The sequence below is a fragment of the Hyperolius riggenbachi genome, chromosome 10 (assembly GCF_040937935.1).
Source record: "Hyperolius riggenbachi isolate aHypRig1 chromosome 10, aHypRig1.pri, whole genome shotgun sequence".
Classification (NCBI taxonomy): domain Eukaryota; kingdom Metazoa; phylum Chordata; class Amphibia; order Anura; family Hyperoliidae; genus Hyperolius; species Hyperolius riggenbachi.
This window is the reverse complement of record NC_090655.1, coordinates 228,475,507-228,500,810: the sequence shown is the minus strand read 5'-3', so window position 1 is coordinate 228,500,810 and position 25,304 is coordinate 228,475,507. Positions and strand designations below refer to the sequence as shown.

The 25,304-nt window shown below is 45.7% G+C and overlaps 1 protein-coding gene across 1 annotated transcript in view; it reads right to left on the bottom strand.

Moving 5' to 3' along the window:
- LOC137534711 (zinc finger protein 271-like) overlaps positions 1–25,028 on the bottom strand; it is a 43,619-nt gene extending 18,591 nt beyond the window's left edge. The window contains exons 1-5 of the mRNA XM_068256328.1: positions 24,983–25,028; positions 21,720–21,891; positions 21,504–21,601; positions 21,167–21,383; positions 17,291–18,535 (exon numbers count right to left, since the gene is read on the bottom strand). Of these exons, the coding sequence (XP_068112429.1) occupies positions 17,291–18,535; positions 21,167–21,383; positions 21,504–21,601; positions 21,720–21,804 (1,645 nt within the window). The 5' untranslated portion in view covers positions 21,805–21,891; positions 24,983–25,028. The remainder of the gene's footprint in view (positions 1–17,290; positions 18,536–21,166; positions 21,384–21,503; positions 21,602–21,719; positions 21,892–24,982) is intronic.
- Positions 25,029–25,304: the final 276 nt, after the last annotated feature.

Here is a 25,304-nt window from a genome sequence, read left to right as displayed (position 1 = left end):
AATCACCTGGGCTCCACAATACGTAAAAGAAGCGAGTATAAATGCAGAAACACTTAGAATGTGAAGCTGATCAGGGCCGAGTCCCCCTCACCTCCTGTGACATGTTCTGCACTTGTAATCACGTCTGGAGAGACTGGAGATGAATACTCCCCAATAAGTCAGCGAGTATCTGCATCTTCATATGTATACGTGCAGCAGCAGCTGATGGTGACGGTGCGGGGGAGGGGATTACTGGGTGTATATATGAATTAAGATCTTATTACCTCCTCTGCTGCCAGTCGCAGCAATGTCTCCTCTCTACTTCCTCCCACTAACAAAGAACTTCCTGTCTGCAGGCTCCACCTCGTGGCTGTAGCTCTACTACTTCCTGTCTATGCTGGAAATAAAAAAATATGTAAGAGGAAAACAATCTTTGTATATCAGTTCAAATTAAATTCTTAAATATAATTTGTAAAATATAAGATAATAAAGTAGGGCTTTTTAATAGTTCTTATTAAAGGGTTTGGGTGAAATGTACACAGTTACATTAGCAGATGCGCATAGCTCCCAACTGTCCCTTTTTCGGAGGGACAGAGCCCTGTCCCTCTGTCCCTCTTTCCCCCTTATTTGTCCCTCTTTCAGGACTTTGTCCCTCTTTCTATGTAAATATATATATATTTCTATACTGAAAATGTGTTTGATTGACTCTAAGGCCACATACACACATCAGACTATAGTCTTTGGAAAATGAAAGATCACAGACCAATCTTACCACCCTATATGTAGTATGAGAGCCATACTCTACACAGTCTTTTCTATGGAGCTGAACTCCCCATCAGACAGAAATCTTTGCAAGATGCTGCACACACAGATGCTGTACAGACACAAAAGATCAGTAGCTGCAAAAGATCTGTTCCTGCCAAAAATCCATTCCTGCAAATTGCAATGATAGTCTATGAGATCTGCAGATCATCATACACACATGATTTAACTGACATTCATCTGCAGATCAGATCCACCAGGATGGATTTTCAGATCTGCAGATGAATGTCAGTTAAATCATATGTGTATGATGATCTGCAGATCTCATAGACTATCATTGCAATTTGCAGGAATGGATTATTGGCAGGAACAGATCTTTTGCAGATACTGATCTTCTGTGTCTGTACAGCAACTGTGTGTGCAGCATCTTGCCAAGATTTTTTCCTGATGTGGAGTTCAGCTCCATAGAAAAGACTGTGTAGAGTATGGCTCTTATATTACAGGAAGGGTGGTAAGATTGGTCTGTGATCTTTCATTTTCCAAAGACTATAGTCTGATGTGTGTATGAGCCTTAAGTGTTATTCCCAACCTTTAACCACTTGCCGACCGCCCACAGCCCATGGGCGGCGGCAAAGTGGATGCCTTAAGGACCGCAATACGCCTTAGGGCGTTGCGTCCTTTTCCTATGCCGGGGGAGCGATCGCGTCATTGATGACGCGCGCTTCCCCCGGCAACTGGCTCCGCCCACCCGCCGTAACATCCCGCCGGCGTACGGAAGCGCCGGCGGGATGTTAACCCCGCGATCGCCGCTACAAAGTGTATAATACACTTTGTAATGTATACAAAGTGTATTATACAGGCTGCCTCCTGCCCTGGTGGTCCCAGTGTCCGAGGGACCACCAGGGCAGGCTGCAGCCACCCTAGTCTGCACCCAAACACACTGATCTGCCCCCCCGCCCACTGATCGCCCACAGCACCCCTCAGACCCCCCCCTGCCCACCCCCCAGACCCCTGTTTGCACCCAATCACCCCCCTAATAACCCATCAATCACTCCCTGTCACTATCTGTCAACGCTATTTTTTTTTATCCCCCCCCCCTGCCCCCTACCCCCTCCTGATCACCCCCCCACCCCTCAGATTCTCCCCAGGACCCCCCCAGTCCCCCCCCCCTGTGTACTGTATGCATCTATCCCCCCTGATAACCTGTCAATCACCTGTCAATCACCCATCAATCACCCATCAATCACCCATCAATCACCCCCTGTCACTGCCACCCAACAATCAGCCCCTAACCTGCCCCTTGCGGGCAATCTGATCACCCACCCACACCAATAGATCGCCCGCAGATCCGATATCAGATCACCTCCCAAATCCATTGTTTACATCTATTCTCTCCTCTAAACACCCACTAATTACCCATCAATCACCCATCAATCACCGCCTATCACCACCTGTCACTTTTACCTATCAGATCAGACCCTAATCTGACCCTTACGGGCACCCAATCACCCGCCAACACGCTCAGATTGCCCTCTGACCCCCCCTTATCAATTCGCCAGTGCATTAATTACATCTGTTCTTCCCTGTAATAACCCACTGATCACCTGTCAATCACCTGCCAATCACCTATCACCCATCAATCACCCCCTGTCACCCCCTGTCACTGCCACCCATCAATCAGCCCCTAACCTGCCCCTTGCGGGCAATCTGATCACCCACCCACACCAATAGATCGCCCGCAGATCCGACATCAGATCACCTCCCAAATCCATTGTTTACATCTATTCTCTCCTCTAAACACCCACTAATTACCCATCAATCACCCCCTATCACCACCTGTCACTTTTACCTATCAGATCAGACCCTAATCTGCCCCTTGCGGGCACCCAATCACCCGCCAACACGCTCAGATTGCCCTCTGACCCCCCCCTTATCAATTCACCAGTGCATTAATTACATCTGTTCTTCCCTGTAATAACCCACTGATCACCTGTCAATCACCTGCCAATCACCTATCACCCATCAATCACCCCCTGTCACCCCCTGTCACTGCCACCCATCAATCAGCCCCTGTCATTGCCACCCATCAATCACCCCCTGTCACTGCCACCCATCAATCAGTCCCTAACCTGCCCCTTGCGGGCAATCTGATCACCCACCCACACCATCCGATCGCCTGCAGACCTGCAGTCAGATCACCTCCCAAGTGCATTGCATCTGTTCTCTCCTCTAAACACCCACTAATTACCCATCAATCACCCCCTGTCACTGCTACCCATCAGATTAGACCCCCATCTGCCCCTAGGGCACCCAATCACCCGCCCACACCCTCAGACCCCAGCCCTGATCACCTCGCCATTGCATTACTTGCATCTATTCCCCCCACTAATCACACCTTGAGACACCCATCAATCACCTCCTGTCACTACCTGTCACCCCCTAGCACACCTACCCATCAGATCAGGCCCTAATTTGCCCCGTGTGGGCTCCTGATCACTCGGCCAAACCCTCAGATCCCCCTCAGACCCCCTTCCGATCACCTCCCCAGTGCATTGAGTGCATCTATTTGCCCCTCTAATCACCCCCTGAGACACCCATCAATCACCTCCTGTCACCCCCCTAGCACTCCTATCCATCAGATCAGGCCCAATACAACCTGTCATCTAAAAGGCCACCCTGCTTATGACCGGTTCCACAAAATTCGGCCCCTCATAGACCACCTGTCATCAAAATTTGCAGATGCTTATACCCCTGAACAGTCATTTTGAGACATTTGGTTTCCAGGCTCCTCACGGTTTTGGGCCCGTAAAATGCCAGGGCGGTATAGGAACCCCACAAGTGACCCCATTTTAGAAAAAAGACACCCCAAGGTATTCTGTTAGGTGTATGACGAGTTCATAGAAGATTTTATTTTTTGTCAAAAGTTAGCGGAAATTGATTTTTATTGTTTTTTTTCACAAAGTGTCATTTTTCACTAACTTGTGACTAAAAGTAAAATCTTCTATGACCTCGCCATACACCTAATGGAATACCTTGGGGTGTCTTCTTTCTAAAATGGGGTCACTTGTGGGGTTCCTATACTGCCCTGGCATTTTAGGGGCCCTAAACCGTGAGGAGTAGTCTAGAAAACAAATGCCTCAAAATGACCTGTGAATAGGACGTTGGGCCCCTTAGCGCACCTAGGCTGCAAAAAAAGTGTCACACGTGGTATCGCCGTACTCAGGAGAGGTAGTATAATGTGTTTTGGGGTGTATTTTTACACATACCCATGCTGGGTGGGAGAAATCTCTCTGTAAATGGACAATTGTGTGTAAAAAAAATCAAACAATTGTCATGTACAGAGATATTTCTACCACCCAGCATGGGTATGTGTTAAAATACACCCCAAAACACATTATACTTCTTCTTCTGAGTACGGCAGTACCACATGTGTGGCACTTTTTTACACCCTAAGTGCGCTAAGGGGCCCAAAGTCCAATGAGTACCTTTAGGATTTCACAGGTCATTTTGCGGAATTTGATTTCCAGACTACTCCTCATGGTTTAGGGCCCCTAAAATGCCAGGGCAGTATAGGAACCCCACAAATGACCCCATTTTAGAAAGAAGACACCCAAAGGTATTCCGTTAGGAGTATGGTGAGTTCATAGAAGTTTTTATTTTTTTGTCACAAGTTAGCGGAAATTGATTTTAATTGTTTTTTTTCACAAAGTGTCATGTTCCGCTAACTTGTGACAAAAAATAAAATCTTCTATGAACTCACCATACTCCTAACGGAATACCTTGGGGTGTCTTCTTTCTAAAATGGGGTCATTTGTGGGGTTCCTATACTGCCCTGGCATTTTAGGGGCCCTAAACCATGAGGAGTAGTCTTGAAACCAAATGTCGCAAAATGACCTGTGAAATCCTAAAGGTACTCATTGGACTTTGGGCCCTTTAGCGCAGTTAGGGTGCAAAAAAGTGCCACACATGTGGTATCGCCGTACTCAGGAGAAGTAGTATAATGTGTTTTGTGGTGTATTTTTACACATACCCATGCTGGGTGGGAGAAATAACTCTGTAAATGGACAATTGTGTGTAAAAAAAATGAAGACATTGTCATTCACAGAGATATTTCTCCCACCCAGCATGGGTATGTGTAAAAATACACCCCAAAACACATTATAGTACTTCTACTGAGTATGGCAATACCACATGTGTGGCACTTTTTTGCAGCCTAACTGCGCTAAGGGGTCCAAAGTCCAATGAGCACCTTTAGGCTTTACAGGGGTGCTTACAATTTAGCACCCCCCAAAATGCCAGGACAGTGAACACACCCCGCTAATGACCCCATTTTGGAAAGTAGACACTTCAAGGTATTCAGAGAGGGGCATGGTGAGTCCGTGGCAGATTTCATTTTTTTTTTGTCGCAAGTTAGCAGAAATGGAAACTTTTTTTTTTTTTTGTCACAAAGTGTCATTTTCCGCTTACTTGTGACAAAAAATAATATCTTCTATGAACTCACTATGCCTTTCAGTGAATACTTTGGGATGTCTTCTTTCCAAAATGGGGTCATTTGGGGGGTATTTATACTATCCTGGAATTCTAGCCCCTCATGAAACATGACAGGGGGTCAGAAAAGTCATAGATGCTTGAAAATTGGAAAATTCACTTTTTGCACCATAGTTTGTAAACGCTATAACTTTTACCCAAACCAATAAATATACACTGAATGTTTTTTTTTTAATCAAAAACATGTTTGTCCACATTTTTCGCACTGCATGTATACAGAAATTTTACTTTATTTGAATAATGTCAGCACAGAAAGTTAAAAAAATCATTTTTTTGCCAAAATTCATGTCTTTTTTGATGAATATAATAAAAAGTAAAAATCGCAGGAGCAATCAAATAGCACCAAAAGAAAGCTTTATTAGTGAGAAGAAAAGGAGCCAAAATTCATTTAGGTGGTAGGTTGTATGAGCGAGCAATAAACCGTGAAAGCTGCAGTGGTCTGAATGGAAAAAAAGTGCCTGGTCCTTAAGAAGTAGAAAGACTGTGGTCCTCAAGTGGTTAAATTGATATATTACTAATTTTAAAATGTTAATATGAAGGAAAATGAACCAGGATAGAAAGAAAAAGTGTGGTTTGAATTATAAAACATCATATGTTTCTTATGAAATCTTTATGGTGTGCGTGAATAGAGGCGTGGTGAGGGCGTGGCCAGGGGTGTGGCAGGGGTATGGCTTAAGTGTCCCTTTTTCTCATTTCAAAAAGTTGGGAGGTATGGATGCGATGGCCACCAGATTCGACCATAGCTCCAAACTGTCCCTCTTTTGGAGGGACAGTCCCTCTTTGGGAACCCTGTCCCTTTGTCCCTCAGTCTTCCTCATTTGTCCCTCTTTCAGGACTCATGTACAGATTTAGTTTATATATGTATTTTTCTATGGAAAAATGTATTTAACTCTAAACTTCATTCCCATCCTTTAAATTGATATATCCCTCATTTTCAAATGTTAATATGAAGGAAAATAGACCAAGATAGAAAGGACCAATGTGGTTTGATTTATAAAACAACATATTTTTCTCATGAAACCTTTATAGTGTGCATGATTAGGGGTGTGTCAGGTTAGAGGTGTGGCTTAAGTGTCCCTCTTTCTGATCTCAAAAAGTTGGGAGGTATGGATTCGACCAATATAGAGTCCTCTGTGATTGAAAGCTGATCAGAAATCTTTTACTGCCATACACACACACTGCAGAATTAATTTTGAATAGATTTCAAATCTATGGAACCGCCACTGTGCAGGGCCAAATGACAGTTCCCAGGTCTCCTCCCATCTAGTGCTCTCCCTGGGGCTCCTGCAGAGTGTTGGCAATGGAGCACACTTCCCTGTCCTCTGACGCCCTCTTCCTGTGTCACTGTCCTGTCCCTTGTCACCCTATGGCATGTATGTTGTTATGTAGTCACGTAATGTATATGCTGCCGGGTCACAGGGAACAGGCAAGCTGGTGGGATGGGCCCGGTGGGGCACTATTTTAGATGGGGGGAAACTTACTATGTTCCACTGATCGGCCAGAAATTTACCACTGTGCTCCTGGCCTGCACCCTTACAATGAAGATCTTTCTGTCCAGAGTTTCAATTTCAGCTGGAAATCCATTGAAATGGTGGTCATGTTGGTGCACATAGGGACAATTCCTTAGGCTACAGCATGGGGCCAAGTTCCGTAAAGACGTGTTGCTAGCATGCATCCTAGCAACATGTTTTCCTCATACCTCCATGGCAGCTCATAGGTGCTGCCATGGATGCATCAGGAAAGGAAAATTACTATTAGGTAAGTATACAATTTTCAGTTTTATTGTCATGGATGGGGGAGGTGTGATGATAGCGCAGTACATGACAGAGCAGGAGGAGTAGGGAGGAGAACAATGGGCTCAGCCAGCGCTCGGTCAAAATGATTTACTCATTGATTTATTGGGGCCATTGCACACATGCAAGATTCTTGGCAGAGGTAGCACCAACTGGCATTATTGAATGAGGACCAGAGCAGGATTATCCACAAGGCAACGTAGGCATGTGCCTGGGGCCCAGTGAGTGTCAAAGGTCTTGGCTGCCATCTTCTTTGACCCTTCTCTCACCTCAGCTTACCAATAAAAATGTCAGGGGAGGCAAATCTACTACCTTGCCTTGGGCTCCATTTCATCTGAATGCCTCTCTGATGAGGACCATCTAGTGCGTGTGTATAATGCTTTCAATTTTTATTGTTGTAGACTGAGCCCCTCTTCAGGCATAGGACTTTCATAGGATTAAAGCAGAACTGTAAATTTGCTGAAAACAAACCGGGGGGCTTTTCCAAGCCCCCAGCAGCCGTCCTGTCCCGTGCCGGTCCTGCACGATCCTCTGTTCTCCCTCCGCCGTGCAGTTTTGTTACCATCGACTTGTAAGTCAACAGCACCTGCCCCTGCGCATCCAGGGCTACGCGTAACTTTGTTCGCGTTCCCACCCGCTAGAGTGTCCTGCGCTACTAGCACAATATGCTATTGTGGGCTGGAGCGCGAAGAAAGCTTTGTGTAGCCCGAGGCGCGCAGGCGCAGTTGCCGTCGACTTGTAAGTCAACGGTAACGAAGCTGCACCGCGGCGGGAGAGTGGAAGATCGTGCAGGACCGGCGCGGGACAGGACGGCTGCTGGGGTCTTGGGGAAGCCCCAGGTAAGTGAAACTGTTTATTTTTTTGTGGAATTACAGTTCCGCTTTAATTCGATTTTGAAGGTTAATTATTGATATCTGTTGGCTTGTATAGTTATCCGCTGTCCATTAAAGTGGACCTGAACTGTTGCACAGGACAGAAGGAAAACATAGAGAAATGCACCCTGTATGTATTTAGAAAGTTTAGCCTGTCTAATTCCCCCTCATCTGTGTCTAATCACAAGTTGCAATTTGATCCCTCAGCTGTGTCAGCTGACTGCCACAGCAGAGAGGCTAGTTGAAAAGCACAGGATGTTAACAATATGTCTGCTTCCATGAAAGCAGGAAGTATACACGCTGCAGGTTTATTGCAGGATTTATTTCAGCTGTAACAAAGAAATGTTTTTCTTTAAAGGTTGGTATGCCGTTGCATATCTTTTAGAATAGATAGGAAGTTCTAAGTTCAGGTCCGCTTTAATTATCACTGTTCAAAACCTAATCACTCTGTGATTAAAAAAAAAAAAAAAAAACTCCCTTTGACCAGAGGTGTTGAGAAGATTCCAGAAAATCTGGGGAAGCCAGGGCAGCAATGAGGGGATAACTGTGCAGTTCAGTGAATAGCAGCTGCTGTCATGATGGTTTGGGGGTGGTGGCGAATAATGTACAAGAGCACAGCAGGAGTGTAGCTAGAAATCAGTGCCATAGTCCCCAAAACAAAACTTAAACATTGGATATAGGCCTCCTCTCAAAAATAATTAGTTTGCAAAACAGATAAATGAGATGCAATAAAACATTGTATATGTAAAGCATTGTTTCGTAAAATAATCTGACTGTACAACACTTGTCCCTGAAGTGTCGCCCAAAGAATCAAGTCCTGACCTTGTCCAGTGTTGATGCGAAACAGATCAATAAAGTTGATTCACTAAGCTGCACTGCTACAGCAGCGCATAAGCTGCACTGCTACAGCAGTGCAGCTTAATGACAGCAGAGAGTGTTAACATCCCTGTGCACGCTATGCAGCCATAGCTTGCGCAGATAGAATACGCTCGGCTCAGGTAGTTTAAAGAGCACTTCGTTCTACTGAACAAGCGCTCTACTGAACCCACCCTGTGTATTAATAATTTCTGCTCACTGGACAATCCGGTTTGTTGCCAACAGGGGAGCCTCTAGGCATAGGCAGTACAGGCCACTGCCTGGAATGCCATTGGTCCTGGGGGGTGCCGTGTTGCTGGATTAAGCCCCGCCCCTTCAAATTATGCCCCACCCCAGGACTAAGCCCTGCCCCCATGGGTGTTCTATTACTTGCTTCTGCTACATCTACTTGACGTAATTTGGACGCAGTTGCCACCTCTGTGCCTTGTGCATTGTTCTTTCCCAGTTTGTGCCTCCTTCTGTCCCTTTTGTGTCTCCTTTTGTCTCCTTGTGCCTCCTTCAGCCCCCCTGTGCCACCTCTGCCTCATTCTGTCCCCTTGTGCCTCCTTATGTCCCTTTACCTTTATTTGTCCCCTTGTGCTACCTCTGCCCCCTGTTCCTCCTTCAGTTACACTCTGACTCCTTCTGTCCTCTTGTGCCTCCTTCAGTCTCCCTTTGTGGCCCTTCTGTCTCCATGTGCCTCTTCAGTCCCCATGTGCCACCTCTGTCCCCTGCGCCTCCTTCTGTGCCCCATTTGTGCCTTCTATCTCCCTGTGACTCTTTCTATCCCCCTGTGCCTCCTTACAACCCCTCTGCCATCTTCTGTCCCCCTTTTGTGCCTCCTGTCCCCCTTTGTGCATACATCTGTACCCCTTTGTGCCTCCTACTGTCTCCCCCTGCTTCCTTTTGCCCCCCATTGTGCCTCCTTCTGTCCCCTGTGCCTCCTTCAGTCCCCTGTGACTCCTTCTGTCCCCCTTTATGCCTCCTACTGTCTCCCTGTGCTTCCTTTTGCCCCCCCCCCCTTTGTGCTTTTTTTTCCCCCATTGTGCTTCTTTCTGTCCCCTGTGCCTCCTTCTTTCCTCCTATGCCTTCTTTTGTCCCCCTTTGTGCCTCAATCTGTCCCCATTGTGCTGCCTCCTGCCCCACTTCTGCCTTCTTCCACTCTCCTCCTGTGTCTCTTTCTGCCCCACTTTTTGTCTCCTGTGTGCCTCCTTCAGTCCCTCCTTCTGTCCTCTTTTGTGCCTCCTTCTGGCCCTCATGCCTTCTCCTGTCCCCCTGTACCTCCCGCTGCCCCTCTGTGTTCCTCCCTCTGTCCTCCTTTGTGTCTCATTCTGCCCCCATTGTGCATCCTTTTGTTCCCCATTGTGCCTCATTATGTCCCCCTGTGTGCTTCTTTCTGTCCCCTCGTGCCTCCTTCTGTCCTCCATTGACTTCTTCTGACCCTCGTGCCTCCTTCTGTTCCCCTGTGCCTCCCTAGGTCCGCCTTCTTCCTTACATGTATTTTCTTTCTTACATGTATTTTCTGGTGAAACGCTTCTGCAGTAAGTGTAATTTCTGGTGAAACACTGTCGTATAACAATTATTTTCTGGTGAAACATTGCTGCATTACGGTTATTTTCATGGGGGTGGGGCGCCACAGGTTTTCTCACCTGGAGTGACAAAAGGGCTAGAGGCGCCCCTGGTTGCCAATCAGGAGTTTGTAGCATCCCCTAGAGAAATCTGACGTATTTAGGAGAAGTATTTTTCTATATTGGGAATACACAATGAGTTTTCTGGCAGATTTACTGGCTGATCGATTTTCCGATCATTTTTCATTCACTTCTATGAGAAAATAGATCAGAAAAAGATATAAATCAGATGAGATCTGTCGGAAATTATCTATCGAGCCATATATCTGCCAAAAAAACTCTGGGTGTATTCCTAGCATACGTTTTCTCCTAGGAGATAGTTTTCCATCTTCTGTTTAAATAACTTTGTAGCACTGTACAATTGTAATAGTACTAAAAAGTAGGTGAAATTGTCAAAATTAGAGTATTTTCTTTCTTGCTGGTGGCCTAAAAGCCATTTTAATGATAAGGTGTGAAAATATCACCTGAGAGAAAACATTAGGAGAAAAACTGAATTGCCACTGAAGTGATATGGAATATGGAGGCTGACATATTTATTTCCTTTTAAACAATGCACATTGCCTGCCTTTTCTGCTGATCTTCTGTCTATAATACTTTAAAATGTACCAGCGATGGTACACTAAGCTTTATTTATACTTACCCGTGGCTTCCTCCAGCCCCATGAGCAGCACTGAGTCCCTCACCGTCCTCCTCGGCCCCACCATTCTGGCGCTACAACTGCCGGTAATCCAGTCAGTTGCCGCCAGTCGGGGTCTTTTGTGCATGAGTAGCTCAGCCGTGCACGCGCCCCCACCGCGGTTCTGTCCAATGGAGTGTTCTGTGCCTGTGCAGTAGTACTGAGCAGACGTGGAATGCTCCAGAGGACGGGAGAGCACTGTGTGCGCATGACCGAGCCGTGCATGCGCACAAGGCCGAGACTGAAGGGGCCAAGGAAGACGGTAAAGGACTCAGCACTGCTCATGGGGCTGGAGGAAGCCCCGGGTAAGTACAATTTAAGCCTAGTGTACCATCTCTGGTTTACTTTAAAGGGAACCTAAACTGAGAAGGATATGGATTTTTCCTTTTAAAATAATACCAGTTGCCGGAATCGCCTGCTGATCCTGTGTCTCTAATACTTTCAGCCACAGCCCCTGAACAAGCTTGCAGATCTGGTGCTCTGACTGAAGTCAGACTGGATTAGCTGCATGCTTGTTTCAGGGTGTGATTCAGCCACTATTGCAGTCACAGAGATCAGCTGCACTGCCAGGCAACTGGTATTGTTTAACAGGAAACATCCATATCACTCTCTGGCCTGGTGCACACCAGAGGAGTTTTTCTGAGCATTTTGAGTTTTTAAATCTGCTGCTAATGTTATCCTATGTGTCTGTGCACACTGGAGCAATGAGGTTTTGTAAAAAAAAAAACATAGCATTACATTGGGAAGAGCTTTTAGAGGTTTCAAAAGCTCTTCCCAATGTAATGCTATGGTTTTTTTTTACAAAACCTCATTGCTCCAGTGTGCACAGACACATAGGATAACATTAGCAGCAGATTTAAAAACTCAAAATGCTCAGAAAAACTCCTCTGGTGTGCACCAGGCCTCAGTTAAGGTTCCCTTTAAGCCACAGTTTCTGACTGAAGTCTGACTGCATTTGCCACATGCTTGTTTCAGGTGGGTAATCCAGACACTACTGACGCCAGAAAGATCAGCAGGGCTGCCAGACAACTGATGTTGTTTAAAAGGAAATACATTTGGCAGCCTCCATATTCCTCTCACATCAGGTGTCCTATAAATCTGTCTGCAGCTGCTAACAGCAGATGCCTGCTTCACTTTACGCCACCTACCTAGACTACATAATGACATAAAATTATCCTTGCCTGAACTGATCTTGAGGGCCCGTTAGCGTTTTGCACGGTTGATTTTACCACGATTAGCATGGTTAAATCACTGTACACTTCCGCGATCCAGAGCGATTGTGACCAGTGCTTTATTAATTACTGTACCACGATAGCTCCAAAATCACAGCAAAAATGCTGCAGGTAAAGCATTTTGCGATTGACGCTAATCACAAAACGCCTACGATCGTGCCAGTGAGATCACTGCCATAGGTTAGGATAGCACTAGTGCTTTAAAAAGTGCTAGTGCTTTGGCGATTTGCAGGAATTGCCCGCTAACCACCCAGGTATGAATGGGTCCTGAGAGTGTGTGAGAGTGTGTGTGTGTGAGAGTGTGTGAGTGTGAGTGTGAGTGTGCGTGTGTGTGTGTTTTTCTCCCACAAACAATGGGTACTGAATATAGGTATACATCAGGCGACTTGGATCGACTATCTGATTCGATTATTATATATGGAATCAGATGAAAATCGGTGCCGCAAAGTGCATGCCCAATTCGGGCCAAAATTGGTTGCACATATCGATTGGACATGCTGCAAGATGTAGGGCCAACTTGCTTGATCGGGTGGGCGGCGGTAACAGCGAGCGATATCGGCATGAACGATGAACATGACAAAACCCTCGGGCACTGTTCCTGCAATGTATAAATGTGCTGCAAGTATCTATTTATACATTACCTGTCCTGTGTCACCATGCCTGTCTGTGACGTCACACGAGCCATGCAGGCAGCATGTACGCAGCTAATAGAAGAGCAGTGGAAAGACGGGCACCGCGAAACAGGACAGGTAATGTATAAACGCAAATTTTTCACACCTGGGAACATTGGCGAGATGGTGGACACGGCAGGTTCAGCCGATTCCCGAGAGATTTCATGCTGAAATTTGTCGGAAATCGTCCTGCGGTGTATGGGCTGCCGACAGATCTTTCTCTAATCAGATTCGATTAGAAAGAGAGATTGATCAAATCTGCCCATCATCGTTAGGTGTATGGCTATCTTAAGAATGATCTGTCAAATTGCTACAGAAGAAATCTATTTGCTGAGGAGACTGTAACCGCCTTTTTAGGACCACTGGGGACTCCACCTTGAAGGGATTTGTGTGTTTATTTCTCACAGGACCCAGGCCACGTTCACAGTGGGACATTGCGCTGTGTTCCCTGTATAATGTCAACGCCATGCAATGAAAAAGTCCTACTGCACATCATGGCCATGTTGTGTTACATATAGTGATGCATACATTCACTGAAATGTATGCAACACTGTACCTGTTCCCGGGTAAGTTTTGTGGTAATGCACTGCATGCCATTGTAATGCTACCGCCGCGCTGTGAATGGCAGTATAGGTGGATTGCTGTGTGGCAAGCCATATTACAATGCGTCTGTTATGCTGCAACGCACCACTGTGAACGACGCCACAGCAGAATAATAACAGAATTCAGGCACAAAAGGAGAACACAGAATCGGTCTTTTCCAAGTTTTTTTATTTTCCAGATACTTTATTAAAAAACATAAAGCAGTACAAATAGAATACAATATACATATCAAATAAATAAAGTGTATTGAACCATAGCCAGTATGGCTTTCGATTTTACTTATATTTTACATCTATTATAAAAACAAAATTAAGGAATTATTTTTATGCAATATAACAACCACCCACAAAAATACATAATAAAAACATACAAAAGTAACAAAGTAAGAATAAAATTAAAAAAAAAAAATCAAACTTTATGGCCATTAGGGATGGTCAAAAAAGATACTGATTACAAGCTGATGCAAATTTACACATCTTGGGATTGTACAAATAAGTTGCAGCCATGTCTGTGTGAGTAAGGCCTCTTTTCCACGGACTGTTGAACTGTGTGCTCAGCAAGCAGTTATTAGGCAGCAGTGAGCAGTTACCAGGCAGTAGTGAGCAGTTACCAGACAGCAGCAAGCAGTTGTGAGAGTTTGAGAGGCATTTCACTGCCTATCAACTGTCCGTGGAAAAGAGGCCTCTTTTTCACGGACTGTTGATAATAGGCAGTGAAACGCCTCTCAGACTCTCACAACTGCTTGCTGCTGTCTGGTAACTGCTCACTACTGCCTGGTAACTGCTTGTTGAACACACAGTTCAGCTGTCCGTTGAAAAGAGGCCTGAGGGCCGTTTTCCACTGCAAAGTGATGCGAATGCGGCTACGTAGCCGCATCGCATCACTTCCGCCGCCACCCGCGTCACTTCCGCATCACCCGATGCGGAAGTGTATTGAAGAAATGGGACGCAGCTGCGGGCGGAGGCGGCCATGTGAGAATCTGCAGCTAGCTGCAGATTCTCGGATCGCTCCGCACAACATGCACGCAGTGGAAACTCTTCCATAGCCATCCATGTGTTTCAGGAAACCTGCGGTGAGATGTGGCTATGTAGCCACACCGCACCGTTCCTAGTAGAAACGGGCACTAAGGGCTCATTTTCAGGGGTGGTTAATCTGTGTGGAGGCAAGCATTTACCAGGTGTCAGTGAGCAGTTACCAGGCAGCAGTGAGCAGTTTCAAGGCAGCACCAAGCAGTTGTGAGAGTTTGAGAGGCATTTCACTGTCTATCAACTGCCACTGACTGTTGAGCTGTGTGTTCAGCAGGCAGTTACCAGGCAGCAGTGAGCAGTTATCTGGCAGCAACAAGCAGTTACCAGGCAGCAGTGAGCAGTTGGGAGAGTTTGAGAGGCATTTTACTGCCTATCAACAGTCCGTGGAAAAGAGGCCTAAATCTCACACACAGGATAACTGAAGTTTGCTGGGATCAAATGAGATGCAATTAATAAGAAAGTTACCATAAATTTTCCATCAACTCAAAAATATTACCATCTTATGAACCATCCCAAGCTATATCAATTCATTTTCAAACATGTTTTCCTTTGCTATAATCTACATTAAAAGATCACTTTTAAATTATGAATTGAGGAATAAGGAAGTTGACATTTATTTCCTTTTAAACAATGCAATTTTCCTGGTATCCTGCTAATCCTCTGCCTCTAAAGTCTGGTACACACTATCAATTATGATTGGCCAATCACTGACCAATTTTCCCACCTCCATGTAGTATGATAAATGTCATACTTGAGCAGCTTGATAAAGGATACATTCCAAAACAGCAGGGCCTGTCGCTGTTGCCATTGTTCCCGTCACAGTCGAGTTTTGAATAAACATTAATAGCTATTTTTACTGCAGTGTTGTGCCGTTCCTTCTTGCGATACATGGTAACCTCTCATACTGCATGGAAGTGGTAAAACTGGCAAATTAAAATTATATGTGTGTGTGCGCCCTAGACACTACTGTTTGGAGAAAAACTACTGTAGGCTAAAATAGGGCAGCATCAAAGTAAACCTGAGACAAAATAAAAAAAAGTTTTATATATACCTGGGGCTTCCTTTAGCCCCTTCCACCTGGATCCTCCACTAGGCAGCCTGCTAACTTCACCAGTCAGGGCATACTGTACATGCGCGGCGCATCGTGCTCTTATTGCCAGGAGAGTTCTGTGTCTGCGCAGTGCTACTGCACAGAACACTCCTGGCAGTGGGAGAGCGCACGGGGCGCCGACTGGCGCCGTTACCGTGTAGGATCCAGGCGGAGGATGATGCTGAGGGACCAATCAGCCTGGAGGGGGCCCAAGGAAGCCCCAGGTATGTAAAAAACTTTTTTTTTATTTCATATTGGGTATCCTTCAAGCCCAGAACACACTTGCTTGTCCAGTCATTGACCAACTTTACCACCTCCATGTAGTGTAAGAGTTTACCTACACAATCTGCTCATAGTATTCAATATCTGTTAGCCCTCATACTACATGGAGGTGGTAAAAAAGGTGTAACATCTGGAAGGTTATAGGGGATCCAAGACGAACCTCGTGTAAAAAAAAAAACCCACATACTTACCTAAGAAGAGATAAGCCTCTGGATTCTGTAGAGCAGTGATGGCTAACCTTGGCACTCCAGCTGTGGTGGAACTAAAAGTCCCATGAGGCATTGCAAGACTCTGACAGCTCTTAAGCTGGCCACTAACGGTCCAATTTCTAGCGAAAAATCGTTTGAGCGATCAGAAATTCTGGTCGGATTGGTTGTAAATAATCTCCATTGGTGGACACAATCGATTATGAACGAGTGAAAAAAATGTCGCCCGAATGAATTTTCGTCGAACGAAAATTTGGATTTTCTTGGTGGTCGTGATAGATAGGAAGCAAAGATTGGTTAGTTGATGGTGTAGTGAATGATTTTTCGTCCGATCAGAATTTCTGATCGCTCTAACGATTTTTTTGCTAGAAATTGGATAGTTAGTGGCCAGCTTAAGCAGAGGCATGATGGGATTTGTAGTTTTGTCACAGTTGGAGTGGCACTTCTGTAGAGGCTGTCTGTGTTCTCCATGTCTGGACTCTCAGGAATATTGGGGCCGCGGTCCTCTTCTGGCAAGAGGGCGCCCATGCTGCACCTGTGCGAGCACGCCTGGCCTGCATAGCAGCACAGAGTCACTCATGCCTTAAGAGGAGCTGGGCCCCTAGCTTCTTACCGACAAGCCCTTGTTGGTTTTCTTCAGAGGGTCTATGCATGGCGATGGGGGGGTGGAGGATGACATGGAAAGCCACTATGGGATCCAGAGGCTTCCCTCTTCTTAGACAAGTATGACTAATTTAACCCAAGGTTCACCACAAGTGCACTTTAACAAGTGGCTATTTTGTCAAACAAAACTCATGCAATTCATTTTTATAAGCAATGTGGCCATGTAAAATATAGCATTGTAGTGTCTGTGCACTGGGTGGCTACTTCTGCTGCTTGTCTTCACATCATGACTGTGGTCAGAGTACCTGGGACAGAGTACAGAGTAAAGAAAGAGGTAGCCTACTGCTCAGGGAATCTATGCTGCAGGCAGTTGCTGAAAAGGGCATCAAATTCAACTCTCATCTGCATCAGGATGTGAGTGTTTTCGCTGATGCGCAATAAGAGTTCCTCTCTGTGTAAAACATTTCCCACACTCTGGACAAGAAAAAGGCCGCTCGCCAGTGTGAATCCTGTAGTGTGTAAGGAGGTCTTGTTTCTGAATGAAACATTTCCCACAGGCGGAACACGAAAAGGGATACTCACCTGTGTGACTTCTTTGGTGCCTTAAAAGTCCTCCTTTCTGACTAAAACTCTTCCCACACTCTGCACAAGAATAGGGACGCTCCCCAGTGTGAATCCTGCAATGTCTAAGAAGGTCACGTTTCTGAGTGAAACATTTCCCACACTCTGAACATGGAAAAGGCCGCTCGCCACTGTGACTTTTCTGATGTACACGGAGATCTGCTTTCTGAATAAAACTCTTCCCACATTCCAAACATAAAAATGGACGTTCACCCGTGTGAGTTCTCTGGTGTAAAAGAAGGGCCCTTTTGCCAGTGAAACATTTCCCACACTCTGAACAAGAAAAGGGTCGCTCCCCTGTGTGAACTCTGTAGTGTATAAGGAAATCCTGTTTTTGAATGAAGCATTTCCCACAGACTGAACATGAAAATGGATACTGACCTGTGTGACTTCTTTGGTGTCTAAGAAGGCCTCCTTCCTGACTGAAACTCTTCCCACCGTCTGAACATGAAAAAGGACGCTCACCTGTATGAATTCTGCAATGTCTAAGAAGGCCTTGTTTCTGAGAGAAGCATCTCCCACACTCTAAGCAGGGAAAAGGCCGTTCGCCACTGTGACTCCTCTGATGCCTATGGAGGTCTCCTTTTTGAGTGAAACCTTTCCCACACTCTGAACATGCAAAAGGAAGCTCGCCAGTGTGACTTCTCTGATGCAAAAGAAAATCAGCTGTCCAAGAGTAACATTTCCCACACACAGAACATGTGAAAGGACCCCTGCCTTTATCAACTTTTTGATCTAAATCAAGAAATGAGCCTTCTTTTGCACAATTATCACTATCATAATTTTGCATTTCCTCATCCTCTCTATTTTTAACAGGACATGTTTTAATGAACAATGCCTCTGAATCAGACGGGTCATTTGGCTGATCTTCACTATGGACAATGGAAGTGATACTTGGGCTAACAATATGGGATTTATAAGAATGTTCTGGGCAGTTGGAGAGCTCCACTGATTCATCTACATGGTTAACACTGCGGTAAGTACGCTGAGAAACAAGAGAATATCGTGTGTCCCCATTGTCTCCTGTATTATTATCTGCAGGAGAAATAAGATGTCCCTCTGAGGAATTCCAAACATAGTGTCCATCTGTTAGGACAGAAATATTACATTTTAAAGCACATATATTTTTCATGATCTGTAGTCAGAAATCATGACTGTTTACCCTAAATTCACCAAAATACATAACTGGCTCCTCGTTTGTTGCTATTATGAAGTTACACTGAGGAATGTAGATGGGCCTTTCATATGGTGTACAGTATCTCCCCCTCATGTGTTGGTACTATGATGTTATACTGAGGAATGGAGATGGGCCTTTCATATGGTGTACAGTATCCCCTCCTCATTTGTTGGTACTATGATGTTATACTGAGGAATGGAGATGAGCCTTTCATATGGTGTACAGTATCTCCTCCTCATTTGTTGGTACTATGATGTTATACTGAGGAATGGAGATGAGCCTTTCATATGGTGTACAGTATCTCCTCCTCATTTGTTGGTGCTATGATGTTATACTGAGGAATGGAGATGAGCCTTTCATATGGTGTACAGTATCTCCTCCTCATTTGTTGGTACTATGATGTTATACTGAGGAATGGAGATGGGCCTTTCATATGGTGTACAGTATCTCCTCCTCATTTGTTAGTACTATGATGTTATACTGAGGAATGGAGATGAGCCTTTCATATGGTGTACAGTATCTCCTCCTCATGTGTTGGTACTATGATGTTATACTGAGGAATGGAGATGGGCCTTTCATATGGTGTACAGTATCTCCTCCTCATTTGTTGGTACTATGATGTTATACTGAGGAATGGAGATGGACCTTTCATATGGTGTACAGTATCTCCTCCTCATTTGTTGGTACTATGATGTTATACTGAGGAATGGAGATGGGCCTTTCATATGGTGTACAGTATCTCCTCCTCATTTGTTGGTACTATAATGTTATACTGAGGAATGGAGATGGTCCTTTCATATGGTGTACAGTATCTCCTCCTCATTTGTTGGTACTATGATGTTATACTGAGGAATGGAGATGGGCCTTTCATATGGTGTACAGTATCTCCTCCTCATGTGTTGGTACTATGATGTTATACTGAGGAATGGAGATGGGCCTTTCATATGCTGTACAGTATCTCCTCCTCATGTGTTGGTGCTATGTTATACTGAGGAATGGAGATGGGCCTTTCATATGGTGTACAGTATCTCCTCCTCATGTGTTGGGAACATGATGTTATACTGAGGAATGGAGATGGGCCTTTCATATGGTGTACAGTATCTCCTCCTCATTTGTTGGTACTATGATGTTATACTGAGGAATGGAGATGGGCCTTTCATATGGTGTACAGTATCTCCTCCTCATGTGTTGGTACTATGATGTTATACTGAGGAATGGAGATGGGCCTTTCATATGCTGTACAGTATCTCCTCCTCATGTGTTGGTGCTATGTTATACTGAGGAATGGAGATGGGCCTTTCATATGGTGTACAGTATCTCCTCCTCATGTGTTGGGAACATGATGTTATACTGAGGAATGGAGATGGGCCTTTCATATGGTGTACAGTATCTCCTCCTCATTTGTTGGTACTATGATGTTATACTGAGGAATGGAGATGTGCCTTTCATATGGTGTACAGTATCTCCTCCTCATTTGTTGGTGCTATGATGTTATACTGAGGAATGGAGATGGGCCTTTCATATGGTGTACGGTATCTCCTCCTCATGTGTTGGTACTATGATGTTATACTGAGGAATATAGATGGGCCTTTCATATGGTGTATAGTATCTCCTCCTCATGTGTTGGTACTATGATGTTATACTGAGGAATGGAGATGGGCCTTTCATATGGTGTACGGTATCTCCTCCTCATTTGTTGGTACTATGATGTTATACTGAGGAATATAGATGGGCCTTTCATATGGTGTATAGTATCTCCTCCTCATTTGTTGGGAACATGATGTTATACTGAGGAATGGAGATGGATCTTTCATATGGTGTACAGTATCTCCTCCTCATTTGTTGGTACTATGTTGTTATACTGAGGAATGGAGATGGGCCTTTCATATGGTGTACAGTATCTCCTCCTCATTTGTTGGTACTATGATATTATACTGAGGAATGGAGATGGGCCTTTCATATGGTGTACAGCATCTCCTCCTCATTTGTTGGTACTATGATGTTATACTGAGGAATGGAGATGGATCTTTCATATAGTGTACAGTATCTCCTCCTCATTTGTTGGGAACATGATATTATACTGAGGGATGGAGATGGGCCTTTCATATGGTGCACAGTATCTCCTCCCCATTTGTTGGTACTATGATGTTATACTGAGGAATGGAGATGGGCCTTTCATATGGTGTACAGTATCTCCTCCTCATTTGTTGGTACTATGTTGTTATACTGAGGAATGGAGATGAGCCTTTCATATGGTGTACAGTATCTCCTCCTCATTTGTTGGGAACATGATATTATACTGAGGGATGGAGATGGGCCTTTCATATGGTGTACAGTATCTCCTCCCCATTTGTTGGTACTATGATGTTATACTGAGGAATGGAGATGGGTGTTTCAGATGGTGCACAGTATATCCTCCTTATTTATTGATATGATGATATCATGTTACACATTTTCCACTTCCAGTTATTATGCATGTTACTCTCATATATCAAAAATACAAATCTGAAGCCCCCCTGCCTTAAAGGTTTATAACTTACCATTGCCAATATGTAGAAGCAGTTGCCCCTCTACAGTTCTCCTCATCAAGTCACCCTCCTCCATAGATCGTTGATCATCCATGATATATGTCTCTTCTTCTTCCTCTTTGACTTTCCTATTTATGTCACCCTCTTCCATACAGTGCTGGCCACCTTTTACATTTGTTTCTTCTTCTTCCTCTTTAACCTCAACTTTAATAATGATTCGTTCTTCACACTGAAATCAAAATTAATTGTGAACATAGTATTTTTATCTTCTACTGAAATTAGATCACAAACTACATCATAATATGCATGTAAAAGTTTATATATGGTTTAGGCCCTCAGTTCCACTTACCTGATAATGGTGGGAGTCACAGTGATTCTCCTGTGTAAAATCCTGAGAATAAAGAGGACCTGTACATGTCTCTGGTGGATTTACGTTACTGGATCCATCTGTAGGAAACATACACGACTGAGTACATAATTTATATGTGTTTATAAAAAGATGGGGGATCTAGATGGTCCCTCCATACTGCTCTCTCCTTTGCAAAAAAAAAAATTATCCTCTTACCCAGTGATGTGGAGGACAGCTGATTCTCCATCATGACGTCCTTGCAGAGATCTTTGTGTTCTTCTAAATATTGCCACTCCTGCATGGAAGGAGACAGTCACATCCTGACTCCTGATAGTCGGGGTTCTAAAACTGTAGCCCAGTCCTTTAGTGCATGGAATCATTCCATGTGCTGAAGGAGGGGTGGAGAAGATGGAGAGGAACAGATCAAAAGAAAGTACAAGTTAGGAAGCCCACAGCAGGAACAAATTAGAAATGGGAATGGGGTTGCTGGGAGAACATAGCAGGAAGAGGAATGGAAAAAGTGGGAGGCACAAAGCAGAATGAGGAAAGGAGAAGGTGGGAGCATAGAGCAGGAGGAGGAATGGAGTAGGTGGAGGCACAGGGCAGGAGCAGTAATGTAGAAGGTGGGGGTACAGAGCAGGAGGAGGAATGGAGAAGGTGGGGGCACAGAGCAGGAGGAGGAATGGAAAAGGTGGAGGGCAGAGGGCAGGAGCAGTAATGTAGAAGGTGGGGGTACAGGACAGGAGGAAGAATGGAGAAGGTGGGGGCACAGAGCAGGAGGAGGAATGGAAAAGGTGGAGGGCAGAGGGCAGGAAGAGGAATGGAGAAGGTGGAGGCAAAGAGCACGAGGAGGAATAGGAAAGCTGGGGAGCACAGAGCAGGAGAAGGAATGGGAAAGGTAGGGGGCACAGAACAGGAGGAGGAATGGGAAAAGTAGGGGCAACGAGCAGGAGGAGGAATGGGAAAGGTGGGAGGCACAGAGCAGGAGGAGGAATGGGAAAGTTAAGGGCACAGAGCAGGAGGAGGAATAGGAAAGGTGGGGGCACAGAGCAGGAGGAGGAATAGGAAAGGTGGGGGCACAGAGCAGGAGGGGGAATAGGAAAGGTGGGGGCACAGAGCAGGAGGAGGAATAGGAAAGGTGGGGGCACAGAGCAGGAGGAGAAATGGGAAAGGTCGAGGGCACAGAGCAGGAGGAGGAATGGAGAAGGTGGAAGCACAGGGCAGGAGAAGGAATCGAATGGAGAAAGTGGGGGCACAGGGCAACAGGAGGAATGGCGAAGGTGGAGGGACAGGCCGGGAGCAGGAATGGAGATGGTGGTGGGCACAGGGCAAGAGGAGGAATGGAGAAGGTGGGGGCATAGGGCAGGATGAAGAATGGAGAAGGTGGGGGAACAGGGCAAGAGGAGGAATGGAGAAGGTGGAGGGACAGGGCGGGAGCAGGAATGGAGACAGTGGGGGAACAGGGCAAGAGGAGGAATGGAGAAGGTGGAGGGACAGGGCGCGGAGCAGTTCTTTTCAGCGCTGCTAGATTTGGGCGGAGCCCGCGCCTCCATAGACTACAACAGGAATCATTCCTATTGCAGCGCTCAGTGAGTAACGTCGGCTCCGTCAGAAGACGGAGCTGAGGTTGCTTAAAAACACAATAATTCGGCCTCCAGCAATCGCTGGAAGACGAATTATTTCATTCCCCCACTATCCACGATGGCCTGGAGGGGGAATAGTAATTAAAACGGCCCGGACTTGTGCAGAAGCAGGATCAGCCATATACCGGCTGTATCCTGCGCCCAAGTCTACCGGCGCCGATTTCAAATGTACTCACAGGGCGGGATCAGGAATGGAGAAGGTGGAGGCACAGGGCAGGAGGAAGAATGGAAAAGGTGGGGAAACAGGGCAAGAGGAGGAATGGAGAAGGTGAAGGGACAGGGCGGGAGCAGGAATGGAGAAAATGGGGGCACAGTGCAGGAGGAAGAATGGAGAAGGTGGAGGGACAGGGCGGGAGCAGGAATGGAGAAGGTGGGGGCACAAGGCCTGGGGAAAAATGGAGAAGGTGGGGGAATAGGGCAGGGGAAGGAATGGAGAAGGTAGGAACACAGGGCAGGAGGAGGATTGGAAAAGGTGGGGGAACAGGGCAGGAGGTGGAATGGAGAAGGTGGGGGCACAGGGCAGGAGGAGGAATGGAGAACATAGGGGTACAGAGCAGGAGAAGGAATGGAGAAGGTGGGGCCACAGGGCAAGAGGAATGGAGAAGGCGGGGGCACAGGGCAGGAGGAGGAATGGAAAAAGTGGGGGAACAGGGCAGGAGGTGGAATGGAGAAGGTGGGGGCACAGGGCAGGAGGAGGAATGGAGAACATAGGGGTACAGAGCAGGAGAAGGAATGGAGAAGGTGGGGCCACAGGGCAAGAGGAATGGAGAAGGTGGGGGCACAGGGCAGGAGGAGGAATGGAGAAAATAGGGGTACAGAGCAGGAGCAGGAATATAGAAGGTGGGGGCACAAGGCCTGAGGAAGAATGGAGAAGGTAGGGGAAAAGGGCAGGGGAAGGAATCGAGAAGGTGGGAGCACAGGGCAGGAGGAGGAATGGAAAAGGTGGGGGAACAGGGCAGGAGGTGGAATGGAGAAGGTGGGGGCACAGGGCAGGAGGAGGAATGTAGAAAAAATAGGGGTACAGAGCAGGAGAAGGAATGGAGAACGTGGGGCCACAGGGCAAGAGGAATGAAGAAGGGTAAGGGACAGGGGCAGGAGCAGGAATAAAGAAGGTGGAGGGACAGGGCAGGAGCAGGAATGGAGAAGATGGAGGGACAGGGTGCGAGCAGGAATGGAGAAGGTGGGGGAACAGAGCAGGAGGAGGAATGGAGTAGGTGGGAGCACAGAGGAGGAGGAATGGAGGAGGCCAGATTATACACAGGGCAGCACACATTGGCATAAAAACCTTTCATTGAGTTGCACATGAAGAAGGCTGCTATATGTATTCACTTTTAAACAATACCAGTTGCCTGGCAGGTTTGGTGATTTTCCTGGCATCAGTAGTGTCTGAATAACAAACTTGAGACAAGCATGCGGCTAATCTAGTCAGTCTTCAGTCACAAACATCAGATCTGCATGCTTGTTCAGGGTCTATGGCTAAAAGTAGTGGCAGATGATTAACAGGACAGCCTGGCAACTGTTATAAAAGGAAATAAATATGTCAGCCTCCATATCCCTCTTACTTCAGGTTCCCTTTAAGAATATCCACTATCATGTGACATTTGGGCACAAATTTGGCATCAAAAGTATATCATGGTGTAAAACAATAATAATAAAAACAAACAAGAATATTCTCAGTATAACAACATAGTATAGGATACCAAGAATACAAACTAATTCCCAACAACATCCCAACTCTATATGGGATAACAGGTCTGGAATATAATGTAATTGTAATGTGTATAGCCGCAGCGGATGGCTTATTTATAAACATTCATATCTATACTATCTTATTACCTCCTCTTCTGCCAGTTTCAGCAATGTCTCCTCTCTACTTCCTCACACTTCACTTCTAACCCCTAACTTCCTGTTTGTATATTACATCACTTCCGGATACCATGTGTTTGGTATGGGGTGAAACAAATGACAGGGAAAGCCATTCCTTATTATTGTTAACATTATTAGCAGTGACATGCACATTTACTGACTCTGTTGCAATACGCATACAGCTTAAAATGAGCCCAAAAAAATGCTAATGCTGCTTATTGTGATTTGCTCAGTTTCAAGCTCCCAACTGTCCCTCTTTTGGAGGGACAGTCCCTCTTTGGGAGCCCTGACC